The sequence below is a fragment of the Bos grunniens genome, chromosome 2, assembly GCF_055505025.1.
Source record: "Bos grunniens cultivar Pamir isolate PY7600 chromosome 2, Bosgru_T2T1.0, whole genome shotgun sequence".
Classification (NCBI taxonomy): domain Eukaryota; kingdom Metazoa; phylum Chordata; class Mammalia; order Artiodactyla; family Bovidae; genus Bos; species Bos grunniens.
Window position 1 is genome coordinate 113,422,985 of NC_141166.1, and position 19,000 is coordinate 113,441,984.

At 37.4% G+C, this 19,000-nt stretch overlaps 1 protein-coding gene across 7 annotated transcripts in view; it reads left to right on the forward strand.

Moving 5' to 3' along the window:
- The window catches only part of MAP3K20 (mitogen-activated protein kinase kinase kinase 20), a 169,260-nt gene that overhangs the window by 80,602 nt on the left and 69,658 nt on the right, over window positions 1-19,000 (forward strand). For all 7 annotated transcript variants that reach the window (XM_086358599.1, XM_086358637.1, XM_086358581.1 and 4 more), the window contains 4 exons: window positions 3,405-3,506; window positions 7,495-7,560; window positions 11,031-11,059; window positions 11,176-11,313. In XM_086358599.1, the coding sequence (XP_086214725.1) occupies window positions 3,405-3,506; window positions 7,495-7,560; window positions 11,031-11,059; window positions 11,176-11,313 (335 nt within the window). The remainder of the gene's footprint in view (window positions 1-3,404; window positions 3,507-7,494; window positions 7,561-11,030; window positions 11,060-11,175; window positions 11,314-19,000) is intronic.

A 19,000-nucleotide genomic window follows, 5' to 3' on the forward strand; every position in this document is an offset into this window, starting at 1 on the left:
GAGACGATTTTCTAAAACCTACTTGTAAGACTTAGCACAGAGTCCAAGAGGTAGCTGCCATTTTATTTCCCTTGGAAGGGAAGTGAACATCTTTTTCCCAGATCTACAAAATAATGGGATGACTAGAATCTCCAGAGTCAAAAGAAAAGGTACAATAGAGGATCATCTTTGATCATTCTTTGATTTTTGGAAACGTCTTAATTCTGTACTACCGATCAAGCAATAAGCATGAACTGGAGTAACTATAGTAATTTCAAACAAAATAAACTTAAGAAATATTACTAGAAATAAATTGAGTCATTCATAATGATAAAAAGAATCAATACATCAGGAAGATATAGCAATTGTAAATGTATACACAGTTAACAATAGGTCCTCAAAGTACATGAAGCAAAAACTGACTGTAAAAGAGAACCAGTCAGTTCAACAAAGGGGTTTCAGTATCCCCATTCTCAGTAATTGATAGAATAACTAGATAGAAAATCAGCAAGGATATAGAAGACTTGACAAACACTCTCAACCAGCTCTACACACCACCCAACAAAGAATGCATATTCTTCTCAAGGGCATATTCTTTAGCATGCATGATAAGTTAAATCATGAAATAAATCTTAATACATCAAAAAGAATTGAATAAAATGGAAGCCCAGTTCAAGTTCAATGCATGAAGCAGGGCACCCAATGCCAGTGCTCTGTGACAACCTGGGGGGATGGGGTGGGGAGGGAGGTGGGAGGCGGGTTCAGGATAGGGGGACACACGTATACCTATGGCCGATTCATGTTAATGCATGGCAAAAGCCATCACAATATTGTAAAGTAATTATCCTCCAATTATAATAAAGGATTGAAGAGTTCTTTAATCACAATAGAATTAAAAAATCAGTGCAAGAAAGAAACCTGGAAAATTCCCAAATGTTTGGAAATTACACAACACGTTTCTAAACAGTCAATGAGTCAAGAAACCATGATGGATTTTTAAATATTTTCAACAGAGAGGAAATGAAAATGCAGCATATCAATATTATAGGTGGAAGACAAAGTAATACTTAGGAGGGAATTTATAAGCATATTAAAAAGCAGAGACATCACTTTGCTGCCAAAGGTCTGTATAGTCAAAGCTATGGTTTTTCCAGCAGTCACATACGGATATGAGAGTTGGACCATAAAGAAGACTGAGCACCGAAGAATTGATGCTTTTGAACTGTGGTGTTGAGAAGACTCTTGAGAGTCCCTTGGACAACAAGGAGATCAAACCAGTACCCTAAAGGAAATCAGCCCTGAATATTCATTGGAAGGACTGATGCTGAAGCTGAGCCTCCAGTACTTTGGTCGCCTGATGCGAAGAGCTGACTCACTGAAGACCGTGATGCTGAGGAAGATCGAGAGCAGGAGGAAAAGGGGATGACAGAGGATGAGATGGTTGGATGGCATCATTGACCCAATGGACATGAGTTTGAGCAAACTCCGGGCAATGATGAAGGCCAGGGAAGCCTGGCGTGCTGTAGTCCATGGAGTTGCAAAGAGTTGGACACAACTGAGCGACTAAACAACAACACATCTATGTTTCATTTAAAAAGAAGGTCTGAAATTGATCATTAAGCTTTAACCTTAACAAACTACAAAAAGAACAAAATTAGCCCAAAACAAGGCAATGAAAGGAAATAATAAGGATTAGAGCATAACAGAACAACATAGAAAACAGAAAAAGAGAGAATCCATGAAACTAAAATCTTGGTCTTTGTAAAGCTCAGTAAAACTGACAAACCTTTAGCTGGACTGACCAACAAAAAAGAAAATACAAATTGGCAAACTCAGAAATGAAGATAGCATTATGGTCCCTACAGAAATTTAAAAGGATTATAAGGGAATATTATGACCAACTTTATGGCAACAAATTAGACAATTTAGATGCAATGAAAAAATCTTTAAAAATATAAAAATTTTCAAAACTGACTCAAGAAGAAACAAAAAATCTGACCAAAACTATAAGTAAAGAAATTTGAATTCATAATTTAAATATTTCCATAATGAATTTCCAAAACCAGGTGATTTCATTGATGAAGTCTATATGAAATGTAACACCAGTCCTTCCCATACTGTTTCTGAGAATAGAAGGAACACTTGCCAATTCATTCTATACAGCCAGCATTATCCTAATAGCAAAGCCAGACAGAACCATAATAAGAAAACTACAGACCACCATCCCTCCTGAATATAGATGCAAAAATCCTTGACTAAAAAAAAAAATCCTTCACTGCATATTAGCAAACTGAATCCATCCGCCAATAAAAAAAGGATTATACATTACAACCAGATGGGATCTATCCCAGAAATGCAAGGTTGATTTAACATCTGAAATCAATTAATGTAAAACACCATAATAGAATAAAAGACAAAAACCAATTTGACATTCTACAATACCCATTTATAATAAGAAATCTCAGCAGGCTAAAAATAGAAGGGAATTTTCTCCACCTGATAAATAACATCTAGAAAAGGAACCATGCAAATATCTATCAACCCAGTGAATGAAAAAAGTGAATGTGATAGATCAATGCAATGAAATACTATTCAGGAATAAAAAGGAGTGAAGTACTGACACACGCTGCAACACAAGAGAGTCTTGCAAACATTATATGAAGAGAAAGAAGTCAGACATAAAGGCCGTATATTGTTTCATTCCATTATGTGGAATGTCTAGAAAAGGCACATTTGAGAGTGAGAAAAGATAAATCACAGGGCTGGGGCTGACAGTGGTGAGTAACTAAGTGAGCAGAAGGGACTTGTTTGGGATGGTGAAAAGGTTAAAACTGGGTTGTGGTGGTTATTGCACAAATCTGTAAGTTTCCTAGAAATCAAATTGTACACATATGGTGGGTGAATTTTATGATATGTAATTTATATCTCAAAACCATTTTTAAAGGAATTTTCTCACTTTCTTGGTCTTTTGTAAAGCTTAAAGTTTGAGGACTCATCTAAATCCTGATGCAACAAATATTGATTTTTTTACATTGTCACATAAACCCTCTGACTTATGTGTTTAACCTTATTTATCTCCTAAGAATCACAATTTTTTGAAATACCTGTATTCATGCCTGCCTTTGTTTCAAACGCATTCTTGCAACACCTTCGTGTTTCTGAATTCCATCCAGATGGCTTTAGATTTCATCACCAGCTGAAGATATTATCCATTCTATCCATTCTGTTAGTGGTCTTGTCTTTGACAGATTTCTTTCCAGGATGACATTAATTTTGAGAAACCACAGCATAGAACAGTTTTTTTCTTATAAGTTTTAATGTCTTTTGTTAAATTCTTTAACACATTTTCTCAATGAAACCATGCAGTCTTATTTGTGAATTGTGTCTTGGTTTTAATTCTATGCTTATCTTTCCTTTGAAAACAGAATATGCTTCTCTGGGATCACTCTATGATTACATTAACAGTAACAGAAGTGAAGAAATGGATATGGATCACATTATGACCTGGGCCACTGATGTAGCCAAAGGTAATGTTTCATGTATTCTACAGCATAGTTGGAGAGATCCTGACATGGTGACTTAAGTCGGAAGATTTCTTATTCTGTCTTAAGATTTTTTTTTTTTTCAGACAAAAGTAGCAAGAATTCTGCAGCTTACTGTACACATGATATTTTAGGCCATTGCCTTTCCACTGCTGCATTGCTTTTTTCTCTTTCCTTTCTTTACTTCTTTACCAAAAACCAAGTTTCAACAAAATCAGTGGCTCCAAGGCAGATATTTTTGTCCCATTTTTAACACTGTAATTGACCAGCTTGCTCAATACATTAAATGGAAAGATCATATTTCTGTTATTGTTCTTTAAGTCTCAGACTGCAGTATCCAGAAAACGTGACTTATTGTAGGATTAGTTCTACTTCTTTTGTATATATAATAATATGCTAAAAATAGTAACCACTTGCAAAAAAGTTTTATTTGGCCTTCAGTGCAAAAGCAATTCAGATTTTATTTTATATTTAATGTAAACTTGAAAATCACCCTTGGAAATGGAATATTTTTTAATACACAAAATCCCTAAACAAGGTGCCTAGTTCTTTTTCCCTCATAAATTCCTTCATAGACAAATGCTCTCTAAAGCAATTTAAACTCCATTTATTTTTATCTTTTTTCCATTTTCCTAACTGAATGTTTCTGAGTTTTATTTATAACTGTCAAAGTTGCTTTGGAAACAACTTAATCTAAATAATGAATGCTGATGGTTACATTTGTATTCTAGCAACCCCTGGAAAGCAAGTGTGTCCAAATTTTACTGGGGCAATTAGCTCCTTTGCATTTTGCTAATCCAATCTCTACAAGTATCTCTTTACAAAGCAAATAAAAGGATATTTAGTACTCAATAAGGAAAGCAACTCATACTTTGCTTTCACTGGAAAGTCACACAGAGACTTCCAAAAGTAATAGTCTTTCCTTTGGGGAATTATCCTATCTGTTTTAAGTTTCATCAACACCTGCCAAATTCTTCAAATAGAGAAAGTGGAAATTAAAAAAAAAAGTTTCATGCAAAATGCTGCAGCTTGAGTGATACTTCATTACCTTATAAGAATAATAAGCTCTATGTTTAGGATGGTGTACTTAAGGCTTTGGCTGTGTTAATTAACTTAATTGTGTATTCATGCATGAGACATCTCAAATCAGTCTTAAAATTTCTCATTCTTCAAGACATTTTCATGGAACATCATAGCCACTTCTCTGCATATCAGGGGCCACCTGTTTGTAAGCTGGGTAATGTGCTGTTATTGAAAACCGCCTGAAGCATTGTGGAAATACTCTTAGAGGAAAGTAAATACATATACAAGCAGCCCTTGACTTAAAGCACTTCACCTTACAGACATTTGCATTTAGGGTGCTCAGCCAATTACACCCGTCTTATTACTTAATGGCACTTAGGATGGATAGCAAACAAATCAACTGACACCATCGCTTGGCTTCTTGCTGTGCACACTGTTTAGCTTCCCTGGCCCCTAGCCTGTAAACCTCATCCCTCCTGATCCCTTCCCCTGCAACAGTCCCTGTCTGTGGGGCAAGTCCTTTGGCTCCAGATCAGCTCAGTCATTCCTGGGGTTTCTCAAGAGTCCCAGCTGTATCAGGAAGAAAAGGAAGAGAAGGAATAGGACTAAACAGCAAGCTGGAACTAGGGGTGAAAAACTGGGATGAAGAAGATGGGAGTGTCCAAAACTACACAGTAATAGAAATCACTTTTTGGTGGCTGATGAATTAATTTGAAAGGCAAGTTCTAATGTGTTCAGCCTCAGGAGAGAAGTGTGAAGCAGAGAAGACAGTTGTTTACAACTATACAGGTAGTTCTTAATATTTAAAATGGCCTACAAAAAGAAGAAGAAATTAATGCTTTCAGAATGACTTCAACCCTGTCTGATAAAGCTATGTGTGGAACTTGGAGAGGGAAGCCTTGATTTTTGTTGATTCAGTTTTGAATTCAGCTGTGCCCTTCAGTTTGACCATGATTGAAGCCACTGAAGCAACAAGATGTTGAGAAATCAGAGGATGAATAATTCATTTCAAATAAGAGTTGATTCATGCAGTTTTGAAATAGGCATTGCTTAACATCACTGGAAAGAGAAAACCTTCTCAAAGGCAAAACAGACTCTCTTCTTTCTGGGTGGGAAGAGGGAAGGAGGGCAGACCAGTATATCTAAAATTGCTGCAAGTCAGCGAGCAATGGGTAAAAGGAACAATTAAAGCTAACAAGCCTGGATCCAGTCTCCAAATGATCGTCATTGATTCCAAATCTTCCCAAAGTGACACCTGTGAAATCTTTTTTAGGAAACCCTGAATTTTAAAATTGATAGAGATATTTTTCAGGCCTCCTGTTTTCTTGCAATAAAAATATGGCAGAATTATAGATAGCACTATCAAAACACACTAAATAGAATTCTATATGATTGTGATTACAACTGTTCATGTACACTAAATATTCTATAAATGTATACTATATGTTATACACAGATAAGAGCTTGCTCAATACAATATGGTACTTCTTTTCACAATATCTACAGTGAGGAAGAAAAGTCCCTATATTCTAAGCCTTTGTGCTTGAGTGTTTTTTTAAGTTCTTTATTGTCAGCAAATGTAGAAATGATGTAGCTCTACCTCTAGTAGTAATTAAACAGTTTCTACCTGAAAAATTATTCAGGAATTGGATTCTTAAAGCAAGAGAGAAATAACTATGAAATTCTGTCATAAAAATTATTAAAAGTACCCAAGTTGTAGCTATTGAATTTTCACAGCTTGGAATATGTAGAACTTAATATTAGAAGAAAGATTTCCTTTATTCCAGTTACATTTTATTTAAGATATTTGAATTGCTAATACTTTTGTTGACTCTTCAGTAATAACTTTAAATGGCAAGAGTTTAAATTTTTTGAAATTTTTCTTTGTTCTTTCATGATTCTTCAATATATAATAACTAGAAAGTAGAAAATAACAGATTTTATATACTGAAAAAAGAACCAAGGCCTCATTATTAAACTGTGTTCAGCAGATAGTTCATTAGCCAAAGGAATGGTTTTGATTGAGGTGAGAGAGCTATTTCTTTGATTGTTTAGAAAAGACAAGAAATAGAGAGGAAATATTTCAGTAGAAAATGTTTTTGTTCTTTACTCTAGATAGACTATATATAAATACAGGGAAGGAACCAAATATTACTAAAGGAGTAACTGTGAAATATGTATCTTTTAAAATATAATGTTTTATTCAAAATAAGAAAACTGCTTAATTTATGTACATACAATTTACTGAAGTAACTTGATTTCCAATATGTTGTAAAGAATTTTAGAGTACATTGAAATATAGATTATCTCAAAGATTTGTCTTTGTAAGAAGAATAAAATATTTTATAACTACTGTGTATTTTTCTGTCTGAGGATTACAAAATTCTTTACCAACCATAACTAATGAATTCAAGCAGTCTCCCCATCCGCACCCCACCTCCACTCCCAGGGTCTTACCGGAGTGAATACTGAGAAAATGAATGAGGCTGCCCTGGGTAACTTCAGACATGCAAATGAAAACTGAAATTTGTGGTCAGAACTGTGGCTGATTTAGGAGGCAGCTGGTGGTGGAATACCTTAGTCACTTTCACCTTATCATTTCTTTCAGTGGGATCTGTTTTATTTTTGTGCAGACTCCAGAAAATCAAGGTGTCCTATTGGATACTGTGAGAAGCTAACTTTATTCACTAATTCCGACTTATATGACATTAAAGCACATACACTTTCCATACTATTTGAATTTTCCTAGTGTAGGCATGTCTTGTCCCTGTTTTATCTATCATGGAAGAATAGAGCACATGGATTAAGTTTTTGCTATTAAATCCCTTGTAAAAATATGGAAATTAATACTGATGTTTAAAATAGAGGTAATACTGATGTAATGTTGAAAATTATATTACCTATATTTCTATTATAATTATATTCATTATATTTCTTTTTGTATGAAAAGGAATGCACTATTTACATATGGAGGCTCCTGTCAAGGTGATTCACAGAGATCTCAAGTCAAGAAATGGTAAAGTAGTCATATGTTTTTATCTCACCTATTAAAAATAACACGCACCTTTGTATAGAAATAAGCATCATGCTTTCCATATCTTTTGTAACCTGCTGTTTGACTCACAGCTAATACCATGAAAATCTTTCCATTATTAATAAATTCAAAATCCTCCCCATTATTTCAAGGGGCTGCATAGAATTCCACTATATAAGTAGCACAGAATGTGGACATTTGGGTTTACATTTTTTTTTCTATGATAAAAAAAAATGTTAAGCTTAATAGTTTTCAGCAAAAATTTTCAACACATCCCTAATTATTTATCTAGAATATTCTCTAGAAGAGGTACTGCTGTATCCAAGCACATAGTGGTAGTGTATTTCTAACTTCTATTTTTGGATGACTCTCTGTACTAGCAGTTTTGAGTTTCGTTCTTGTTACTCTTGAATTATTTGGTGTAAATTTTTTATGTCACTCATATTACCTGGAGGAGTGCCCAAAAATGATCAGCAGGGCTTGGAAAGTAAAAGCTTTCTTTTTCTTCTTTCTCTTCTTCTCTGCTTCTTAAAGTTTATTTATGATCCTATATTTTATAATTTGTAGAGTGAGCACTTTTAAATGACTTTCAGGATTAGATGTTACCTTCAAGTAGGAGTGGTAATTGAATGCTTCTTCCATTGCGTCACTTGAAAATTAATGGAGAAAGGCAGTGGTGTTATTTAACTAGCCAGCACTGAAAGCTTGAATCAGAGTTTGCTACTTCAAAAAAAAAAAAAAAAACTTGGTATCGATTCATTTGCATGCTTTAATTATTTATTTGTTTTCTAAGCGATTTGTCGTGTTTTCTACGTGATTCTTCTAAAAACTATTTTTAGAAAATCTTTAAATCATTGCAGTTAAAATGGGTAAATACTAATAGTGTGATCCTTGGAATGAGTAGTCATGGTCAGTAGAGAAAGAGAACTCAGGAGTTTGACCAGCTGCGCAGGACCGTGATGCTTGTGGGGGTGGAGGTGGGGAAGTTGTTGGCAGCTGCCAGTCCTCAGCAGTTCAGGTTGGACCACCACCCCAACCCTGAAGTTGACTCTGGCTCACTGTTCTTGCCCTTTTCTAGATTTCGTCTCTTATCCTTTAGCTTTCCTTAGACGTAAGTTTCTTAGAGCTAAAAACTTTTAACATACATGGGTTAACAGGAAGTTGTTGGGCTTCCCAAGTGGCTCAGTGATTAAAAAAACAAAAATCTGCCTGCCATTATGGGAGACACAAGAGACATGGGTTTGATCCCTGCATTGGGAATGTCCCCGGGAGGAGGAAATGGCAACCCACTCTAGTATTCTTGCCTGGATAATCCCATGGACTGAGGAGCCTGGTGGGCTACAGTCCATGGGATTGCAAAGAGTCAGATACAACTGAGTCACTGAGCATGCATCCACAACAGGAAGTCATTGGGAAAAAAATCTAGAATCTAGTAGGAGGTATCAGAGTTTATAACTTCGTATATTTTCAATTCTTGCTCAGAATTTCAATCTAAATAAGTGTTTGATGTCTCTCCTTTTAATATAGTTTATTAGTATATCTTAAACATCCCATGAGATAATGGTTAAATTATTCAAACTGTCTTTATGAAACTAACAATGGAGAATGTTTGCATTTTTTGAAATTATAGTGTGTAGTTACTTGATGGTAAAACACATACACATTGAAACAATATAGAGCTAACTTTTAACAATTTTGGGAGGCAAGAGAGAGCAGTAGGACTTTCATTTTCTAAGTTATATAGTTTTATGATGTTAGATTTTTAAATAAACGCTGATCTTATGAAAAGATAGAAGTATTTTTAAAATAACTGAATATAATACTAACAAATATTTGAAAAATGTATAGCTTATTATATATAGTATTAGATTTAACCTCAGGCTATTTCTGTGTATTGGATCATGAAGAGATTATTTTCCCTACTTGTCAAGGTCATTAGTAACACCTAATAAGTACTGGTAATATACCGTGTTCAAGGCATTGTGTGGCTTACCAAGGAAATGCTAGAAACATTCCTTTAGGATTCTGTCCTTGACCTTCTCCCTTCTTACATTTGATTCACCCACTCCCATAAAAGCCCTAACTGATCTTCGCATTGTCAAATAGATCTCAACTTCAAAACTGTGCATCTGCTTATTGAACATACTCACATAGGTATTTTGTATGACCCTAAAATGTGCTGTGTCCAAGTTGATCTTTTCATCTTCTCCCTATCCCCTAACAAATTATTCCTGCATTCCCCTTCTCAGTGAGTGACAATACCAGTTGCCTAATCCATAATCAAATTTTTAAAAAGGAGTTACAGTTTGATTGCTGAGTTCCTGTTATAACCATTATGCCACATTGCCTCTATTTTATTTCCTCTTCGAGTCCTCTTCCTCCCCCATAGCCAATCCTCCAAGCCCAGTTGATTCTGCTTCCAGCCTGTTTCTTGACTTGGTCCGCTTCTCTCCTGTCCTTGTCATAGACCCAGTGCAGGCATCATCGTCTCTCTTGGACTTCACCCTGCCTGCACAGTGATCTCCTTCCTTGCATTCTGTCCCCCTGGGCACATTTGACCATTTCATTCCTCTGCTTAACATTGTTCACTGGCTTTCCATTTCTCACAAAGGCTCTTCCGGACCTGGACCTTTCCAAAACTGCATACCTCTTCCTCTGCTCCTGACCTTTTTCACAAGCTCACTCTTCTGCTTGGAAAACAAGCATTCCTCCCCCACTTCTCTTTCTGGTTAGCTCTGATTTGTTCTTCAGGTCTCAGCATAGCATCATTTCTTCCAGGGAACTTTGACCTCCTTACAATTTGACTTCTTAGACTGCTGTTTGGTCCTATGGCAATCTCCATCCCTCTCATCACAGAACTTATCTCACTTTATTATAGGTGTTTGCTTAACTCTGTTTACCACTAGACTGTAAGCTCCACCAGAGCAGAGACGATGCCAGTCTTGCTCACCTTCCTCTGCTAGAACGTAGTAAATGGCTTTGCCCACAGCATATGCTCAACAAATATTTGTTAAATGAATGAATGTATAATGCAAATAGATGAGCATTATCTCCGCCTTCAAGAAAATTACTCTTCAACCAGAGGGAAAAACCATATTTACCATGAAGCAATAATGCTAATGACTTGCTCAGTAGAATGTAGACAGTCTAGTGTCAGAATCCAAGTGAAAATTTGGTTCCCTTGACTGCAACTGATCTATGCCTTTTTTATTAGACAATGCTACACTTAATTTAAAACGGGGTCTTAAAGCCCTTTTAATCAGCACCTCATAGAATTAGTTTTGTATTTTTATTTTAATGTCAGCTCCTTTTTCTAAAATCTTCAATGTGGTAAATACTTTGATTTTACTGTTCAGAATGCCACATAGAAGATAAAAATAGAAGTTTATGATTTTTTTCAGGATAACTCACACTGGATGATTTTCATAATTTATCTTTTTTTTCCCTTTTAGTTGTTATAGCTGCTGATGGGGTATTGAAGGTAGGACTATTAATTTTTTAATTTTAAGAAATTTGGTTAATTTCAGATGTAGGTTTTATGACTGATGCTTGTTTTATTAGTAAAAAGGAAGTTGATACTCCTTTCTCTTTTCTCAGATCTGCGATTTTGGCGCCTCACGGTTCCACAACCATACAACACATATGTCCTTGGTTGGAACTTTCCCGTGGATGGCTCCTGAAGTTATCCAGAGTCTCCCTGTGTCTGAAACTTGTGACACATATTCCTATGGTGTGGTGAGTTCATTTCTCATTTCTTGTTGCCAAAGGGCATTAAAAAGCAAACAATGTATCGAAGCAGGGTATAACAGTTTAACATGGTTTTAGAGCAATGATACTGTTCCTGGTAGAGCATCCACAGCAGTGGCAACAGAGAGAATATTTTCTATTAGAAGGTTTACTCTAATCATTTTTGAGTTATTTCATCCTGTGTTGAGAAGAAACCGGTGCCATTTGCAAGGAGCAAATTAGATGGATCCTCAAATAGTATTAGAACTGATGCCCTTCTGCTTTCCTGGGTGGACATATGACTGTAGAATATCCTTATAAGTCAGTGAGAATGTAGATCCTTTAGAATGGGACTTCACTGTAGTGTGCTGCTCAACAACCACCCATAGATATGCTAAATGAGTTAATTAACAGGAGATTTTTGAGCGTCAGCCATTAAAGTGATGAGTGAGTTTCCGGAGAATGCAGAAGAAAATGCACTTTTTGGTATATGGCCTTGCCCATGTCTGCTGCAGGTCTCATAGAGTGGCTGGCTGAAACCTGAATCTAAGGTGTCACAGAAGAAGCCTGGCCGAGCAACTTAGTTATAAGAATAGAATACTGTGTGGGTTGGGGGTGGGAGGCTCAAGGAATAGAGACCACAGGAACCAATCAGTGAAGAAGCAGGAGGAGGAGTTGCTGGAGGAGGAGTCTTGAGACAGATCATTCTTGAGGAATAAGTTGTGTCTGAATTAGCAGAGAGGAAGAAGTGGGACAACAGGGGAGTGGAAGGGTGGGAGGGGAGAGTGGGCAGGGCAGCTCTTTGTGGAGGAAAGAATTCATTGGAACCTTTTTTTGAGGATAAGTTTTTTATCCCTAAAAACACTGTATATATATATCCTTTACAAAAAGCCCAAAATAGCATTTGGGGGGAATTCCCAGGGAGTTCAGTGGTTAAGATTCTGCACTCCCAATGCAAGGGGCACAGCTTCCATCCCTGGTCATGGAACTAAGATCCCACATGCCTGTCGCAGCCAGCAAGGCTTAAAAAAAAGAAAAAAAATTAGTATTTGGAAACCCAGTCTTCACCGCTCATCTCTCAATCATACTGCCTCTCTATATTGTTACTTCTTTGAAGGACATTTTCATAGTAATGGGGGAGAAAGCTGTCTAACTTTAGACCAGATCAACATGCTTCTTCCTCCTGACTTTCTGTGTTTTCAACTAAGGTGGTAGCTGATGGTACAGGAGGATACCAACATCGTCCAACCCATCCCTGTTTCTGTAGAGTCAGTCAGGCTCTAGGTACTTCCTGCTGGCCTCACTGAGTTCTGGGCCGATTTCAGTTCACTAGCTTTTTCTGTCATACTACATCTTATGTATACCAAAAATATCAATTTGATTGGCTATTGAAAAAAATCATGTCATAAATGAAATACATGTTTTTGGTGAAAGGCTGGAATTATAAAGTTTGGAAGACAGTAGTAGCATCAGGCTAAATATCTAATTTTCCTTAATTCTGTATGTCTCTAAGAATGAAGGCTATAACTTCTTTAAAAAATTAATATCCTTTTCTTTTAAAATTATTATTATTTTGTATTGGGGTATAGTTATAACCTATTTTAGACAGTGATCAAATAGTTCTTATCAAAAGAAGAGGAAAAGCCCAGAAGTTCCTGAAGAAATATATTCTAAAGCTGGTCCTGTATGTCAAAAATTACTACATTCTGGGCTTCCCTGGTGGATCGTTCAGAGGTTAAAAATCTGCTAGCCAAAGCAGGGGACACAGGTTCAATCCCGCTCTGGGAGGATTCCACATACAACTAATTCTATGGGGACCTAAGCTCATACATCACAACTACTGAGCCCACACACAGCAACTACTGAAGCCTGAGCACCTAGAGTCCAGGCTCCACAACAAGGGAAGCCTGTGTTCAGCAAAAAAGACCCAGCTCGGCCAAAAATAAATAAATAAATATATTTTTTAAATTACTACATTCTAACCATCCTGCAAATCAACTGCTGGGGAGTATGAAAATGGAGAAATAATTTAAGACTTTTTGTGAGATTATTTCCTCCTAATGAAGTTATGTTCCTTCATTTTAAAGTAAAAACCTATTTATTGTGTCAGGCACTGTGCTAGACACCAACTTGCTGCTGCTCCTGCTGCTGCTGCTAAGTCGCTTCAGTCGTGTCCGACTCTGTGCGACCCCATAGACGGCAGCCCATGAGGCTCCCCCGTCCCTGGGATTCTCCAGGCAAGAACGCTAGAGTGGGTTGCCATTTCCTTCTCCAGTGCATGAAAGTGAAAAGTGAAAGTGAAGTCGCCAACTTAGGGCAGTTTAAATTTTACTTTGCCTGCTTCTTGGGCCCAGCATTTCATTTTATCCTGTGGAATCAGGAACCGTCAAACTTTTTCTATAAAGGACCAGCTAGTAAGGGTCACTTACAGTGTCTCTGCTGCATATTCTTTTGTTTTATACAACCATTTAAAACTGTTAAAAGCACTCAGCTATCTGTAGGGACCATAGTTCTCACTCTTTCCCCTTGCCTATGGATGTAAACATGTATAAATATATTTAGATGGTTAGAGTTTTTAAGTTACATTGCACATTTATGTGAATGAGAAGACTTCTAAGGCTCATTTTAGTACTCTACAAGTTCTCATGCGGTGCTTTTACTTTTAAAAGTCTCCCCACGTCTTAGAATTTTCCTCCCTCTGAAATCTTTGACTGAAAAGACACAACTGTGAGTTCTGTATAGAGTGAACTTTGGGGTTCAGTATTACTTCATTTATGAAAGCACACTTCACACTGCCTTTTCCCAAAGCTTTACAATTGCCCGTGCCTTTGTTTAAATGTACCCACCTGCTTCTCCTTAGCTGAAATGGAGTTTTGGTTCCAGTGACCAGGAACAAATTCCCTTCCACACAGAAATTACAAAAGATGTGAAGAGATGACTTTGTGGAGCTTAGGGTCTTCGCTGTATCTTTTTATAATCCATTTAACTCATTCCACATTAAATGCCCCCCCCCACCACCACATTAAATGTAGTTTAAATCAAGACTTCTGAACCTGCAAATGTACAGCTTATTTTATTAAAAAGCTTTCCTTTCAAGGAACTGCTCACCACTACTCAGTAGATGGGCCTTGAACCCTTCTCTTTATAAATTAGGTTTTCAGTCTGCTTATTTACTGATTCTACTTTTGTTTTGAGAGATTAAAAAGTGAAAGTGTTAGTTGCTCATTTGTATCCGACTCTTTGCAACCCCAGGGACTGCAGCCCATCAGGCTCCTCTGTCCATGGGATTCTCCAGGCCAGAATACTGGAGTCGGTTGCCATTTCCTTGTCCAGGGGATCTTCCTGATCCAGGGATCAAACCCGGGTCTCTTGCATTGCAGGCTGATTCCTTACTGTCTGAGCTACCAGGGAAGCCTTGCTGCTGCTGCTAAGTTGCTTCAGTCGTGTCCGACTCTGTGTGACCCCATAGACGGCAGCCTACCAGGCTCCCCCGTCCCATCAAATGCTTAACAACTTTTTCTACCAAGTCATCAATCTTACAGCAAACCTGTAAGCAAACCAGTCACTGAACCTTTCCAGGGTTGCTGTATATTCACAGATCTGGTGTTGCTCTTCAGAACTTGTTTGCTTCAGTCACGTGCTTTTGAATATCAATTCTATATTCCTGTTAGAGTCTTCTTTTAACTGGGTGGGGCGGGGGAGGGTAAGTCTTTTCAGTAAATCTGTTAGTTTTTAAATAGTGGCTGCTCTTTTACTCTCTGAAAGAGAGAGGTTTACTCAGAATGCTGGTTATTCTTACCCCGTGGCTGCATCAGCCGAATTCCATTCAGAAAAGTACACATATGCTAATTTAGTTATAAACAACAAATCAGGATTTTATTTAATCATGACTCCTTCCCATTTTACTCTCGACAACATTAGTGAAAGGAAAAGTACAGAGCGTGCTTTACGGATCCTGTTTGTTTAAACAATCACAAATTTTTTTAAAGTCAAGAAAGCATCACATGCCCAAGGTAGTAGTCCGGGAGAGGATAGTTGTTAAGGTAGGGACCATGTTAGTTTTAGAAGTTTATAGTCCATAAACTTTGAAAATGATATCTGTCTAAGGAAGCAATGCAGATATTGAGAGTTTTTCATGTCCTTTCAAAACAGGTGAGTAAGCAGGTCTTCTTTGTTAACAGGTATATTTGCTTGCATAAGACATCCCATAGTTCATTAGAAGTCTGTTCCATTCATTGAGCCCCCCTACTCACATAGCAGTCACATGCAGATGAATAAGACCATAAAAAACAGTTGTCGTTTTTGAAACCCACCCATAAAACCCCAGTGTATTTTTGCTTTTTATTTTTCTTTCTCAGACTTGCTGTAAGAATTTAGCCCTTCGTAGTCTTAAAGTCCCTGGCCCTCCGCAGCTTAATTAACCTTTGTCTCTTCTTAACACATTGTGAGTCTAGCCAGCCTTGTACAGCCTTAAAATAAACATGCTGGTGAAATGCCAGAAATAGATCTTGTGATCCTTGCTTCTATGCTGGTAAACTTCACTAGGCAGGCCATTGTTTGTATTTTATAAGGAAGTAGATTTTTTTCTGTCCTCTTCTGATGACTTCTCTTGAAGGAGTGTTTAGGATATTATCCACACACACACAAAAAAGAGTTCAGGAAAGCCAGAATCATTGAAGAATAAGCGTTCTGAGAACCCAAGGCCTAACCACTCTTTAAAAACAAAGCTCTCCTAATGGCAATGCAGAAAGGATTACCTGCTCCAAAGCTTCTCAGCCAAAACCAGTTTTGAAAATAGAGCAGCTTCAGAGTGAGCATCACTGCTTCGCTTGTCTGTGAGTTCTGTTCCAGAACCACCCAGCTCAGGTAATGGCTTTCCATTGTTTGTAAAAGAAAAGGCAGGAAAAGTACACAGCTTTGTCCAAGTTTCTTTTCTGTAAGCTGAAAATAGAAATTTTCCTTGCAAGCACAGTTTAAATGTAGGGATGTCTCAATATAACATGAGTTGGAAAATATTTTTAAGGTGAAAGATCATAATAATGTTTGGCCTGCATCCCCATAACTGATATTTTCAGGCATAGTTTAATATATTTTTAGACCTCCAAGTGACTTCCTCAACTAAGTTACTTTTTTTGTGCCAAATGTGATTTTGCTCAGTAGAAAAAGCAGTTGTCCTATCTCACATCACCTACTTTTTGATACATTTCTGAAGCTGGCAAATAAATAATAGGGAATCATGAGATGTGCTGACCCTGGAATTAAACTCAAGATCTCATCTGGGCTTCAGGATCCAGCAGTTCAGGACGCCACTCTTGCCGGTTTCACATCTATCAGGTGGCTACTCCCTGTGGTAGGTCTTCAGAGACACAGGAGGGAATAGAATGAAACTATCTTATTTTTTCCAGGGTTGGAACCCTTAGAGAAATATAACTCTGATCCTATTAGATTTTTGGACACTTTCCAGTGGAATATTTTGGGATAAAGAATGGCATAAATCTTTTTCTGGTGTCATTCCCCAGGCTCTTAGTTCTGCATTTTACCCTACAAAAAACCCAAGCAGCTTGTGTGTGTGTGTGTGTGTGTGTGTGTGTGGTGTGTATTGTGCAGACAGGTCAGAAGGCCAGACTCTGAAAGGAGGGGCACAAGGCTGCTCATCTAAACATTCTGGTGTCCTGGGCATTTGAGGCAGAGTCATTCTTTCCAAAGAATGCCAAACCCCTTCATTTCCTTGCTCTTTATACCCCTTCCCCTCCCAACCCCAACACCAGGAAGTAGTGATTGCAGTAAATTGAGGGGCTTCACTTCCTGCTCAGCCCTCTTGCTGCCGCCATTTCTCCACCCCTCCTCCACCACCACCATCCCCGCCCACTGCCCAGTGTCAGGTGACCACATACCTGGTCTGGTTCCCACCTTCCCGGTACTTCCAGCATCTGCTCGAATCAGCCCCTTCTGGGGTGCCCCTTACCTTTTCCTAATCACTTCTGTGACTAGAATAGAATTATTCAGTAGCTCTTCTAAAGAAGTACCTTACACACTTGATTAAAAGCCCAAAGAAGCTTCAGGGAATTATTTTTCTCCTGCTTGAGCAGCATCTGCCAGTTTCCCTGATTTTCCTGTAATTATCTTAGTATATTAGCCAGAACTCATTTAACATGTTACGGCTCAAGTAAGACTGAGCACTGGCTAAGGAAATAGTGGTTATCGGATTTGCTTGAATAGAGTGTATATTCTCAGTCTGCATTCTTATTTAGAAATGAGTTTTTGTTTTTAGAACAACAGAAATGTCAAGCAGAGGTGCTGCGTGTCTTTGCTTCTGCCTTGGCTCCAAACCTCCCTAAACTAGGGCCTGTTGAACTCTCTTTCTTCCATCTCTATAGTTACCTACTGTTGAGACCTTGACTTTCAGGGTGAGACAGCAAGTTCACATTCTAGCTCGTCACCTGATAACTGAATGCCTTTGGGCAAGTTTATTTAACTTCCTTAAGCTTTAGTTTCCTCATCTATTCAATATCTATCTGATGGGACTGAGATTAATCATGATAGCATACCTAAAGGCTTAACAGAGTACCTGGAACATAATCACTCAGTAAATGATAGTGGCTGTTATTATTATGCTATTATTGATAAAATTGTAATTGTTTTTGCACTTCACAAAAGTGTGGGTAGACTCAAATCTGGATACTCATTTGTATAAATAAAGTGACTGAATGTAAAACTCCCCATTGTGGTGGTTCTTTGCTTGCTAACTTGTGTCTGACTCTTTGACCCCATGGACTAGCTGGCCAGGCTTCTCTGTCCATGGGTTTTTCCAGGAAAGAATACTGGAATGGGTCGCCATTTTCTGCTGCTGGGGATCTTCCCAACCCAGGGATTGAACCCACTTCTTCTGCATTGACAGGCAGATTCTTTACCATTGACCTACCTTGGCAGCAAAAATCTCCATGACTCAGAGTTTAAAGAGAATACAAAATCATTAGCTGTTTTCGGCATTTCCCACATCAGTTTGCTTTGTTTCAGCATTCCAGTGCAGATTTATTAATCATGCTAATCTCAAGGATTGCAGAGAGATAACATATACATACATTTGCACACACGTGCACATGCATACAGCCTATATGTGTACATAGGTGTTTATTACACTTTAGAATACAATATAATAAATTATATCATAGGTGGGTGAAAATAAGTCCCTTAGACTGACTCATTTTGAGAAAGATTTCTCCAAAACAGAAAATCTAAATGTTAGTTTTGCAAGTATCTACCATTTTGGAGTAAGTGGCTTAGCCAGTGGTTTGGATTTGGAGCTCAGTTTTTTTTTTATTTTATGAGACTGTTATTGAAGCTTTGAAAATATGTTTGAATTCCCAATTATTTTCATATAGAGATATTTATCAGAGATTGAAGGTACAAAGAGTTTTGACTAACAAAGTGTAAAATCTAGTTTATGGTGATTCATAGGAATTCTGTTAATTTACAAAATACAGTAAAATCACTTAGGTGCATTGGTTTCATAAAATTTTAAGCCCGGATCTAGATATTGTACTTCCTAAAGTGGATTTTTTTAAATAAAAGAGAACAGCAGCAACAACAAAATATATGTATATGTATAAAATATATGGAAGAAGCCCTATGCATGAATATATATGTTTTGCCCAAGTTTCTACAGATGGAGTTGGTTGTGTCTGGTAATTGGATA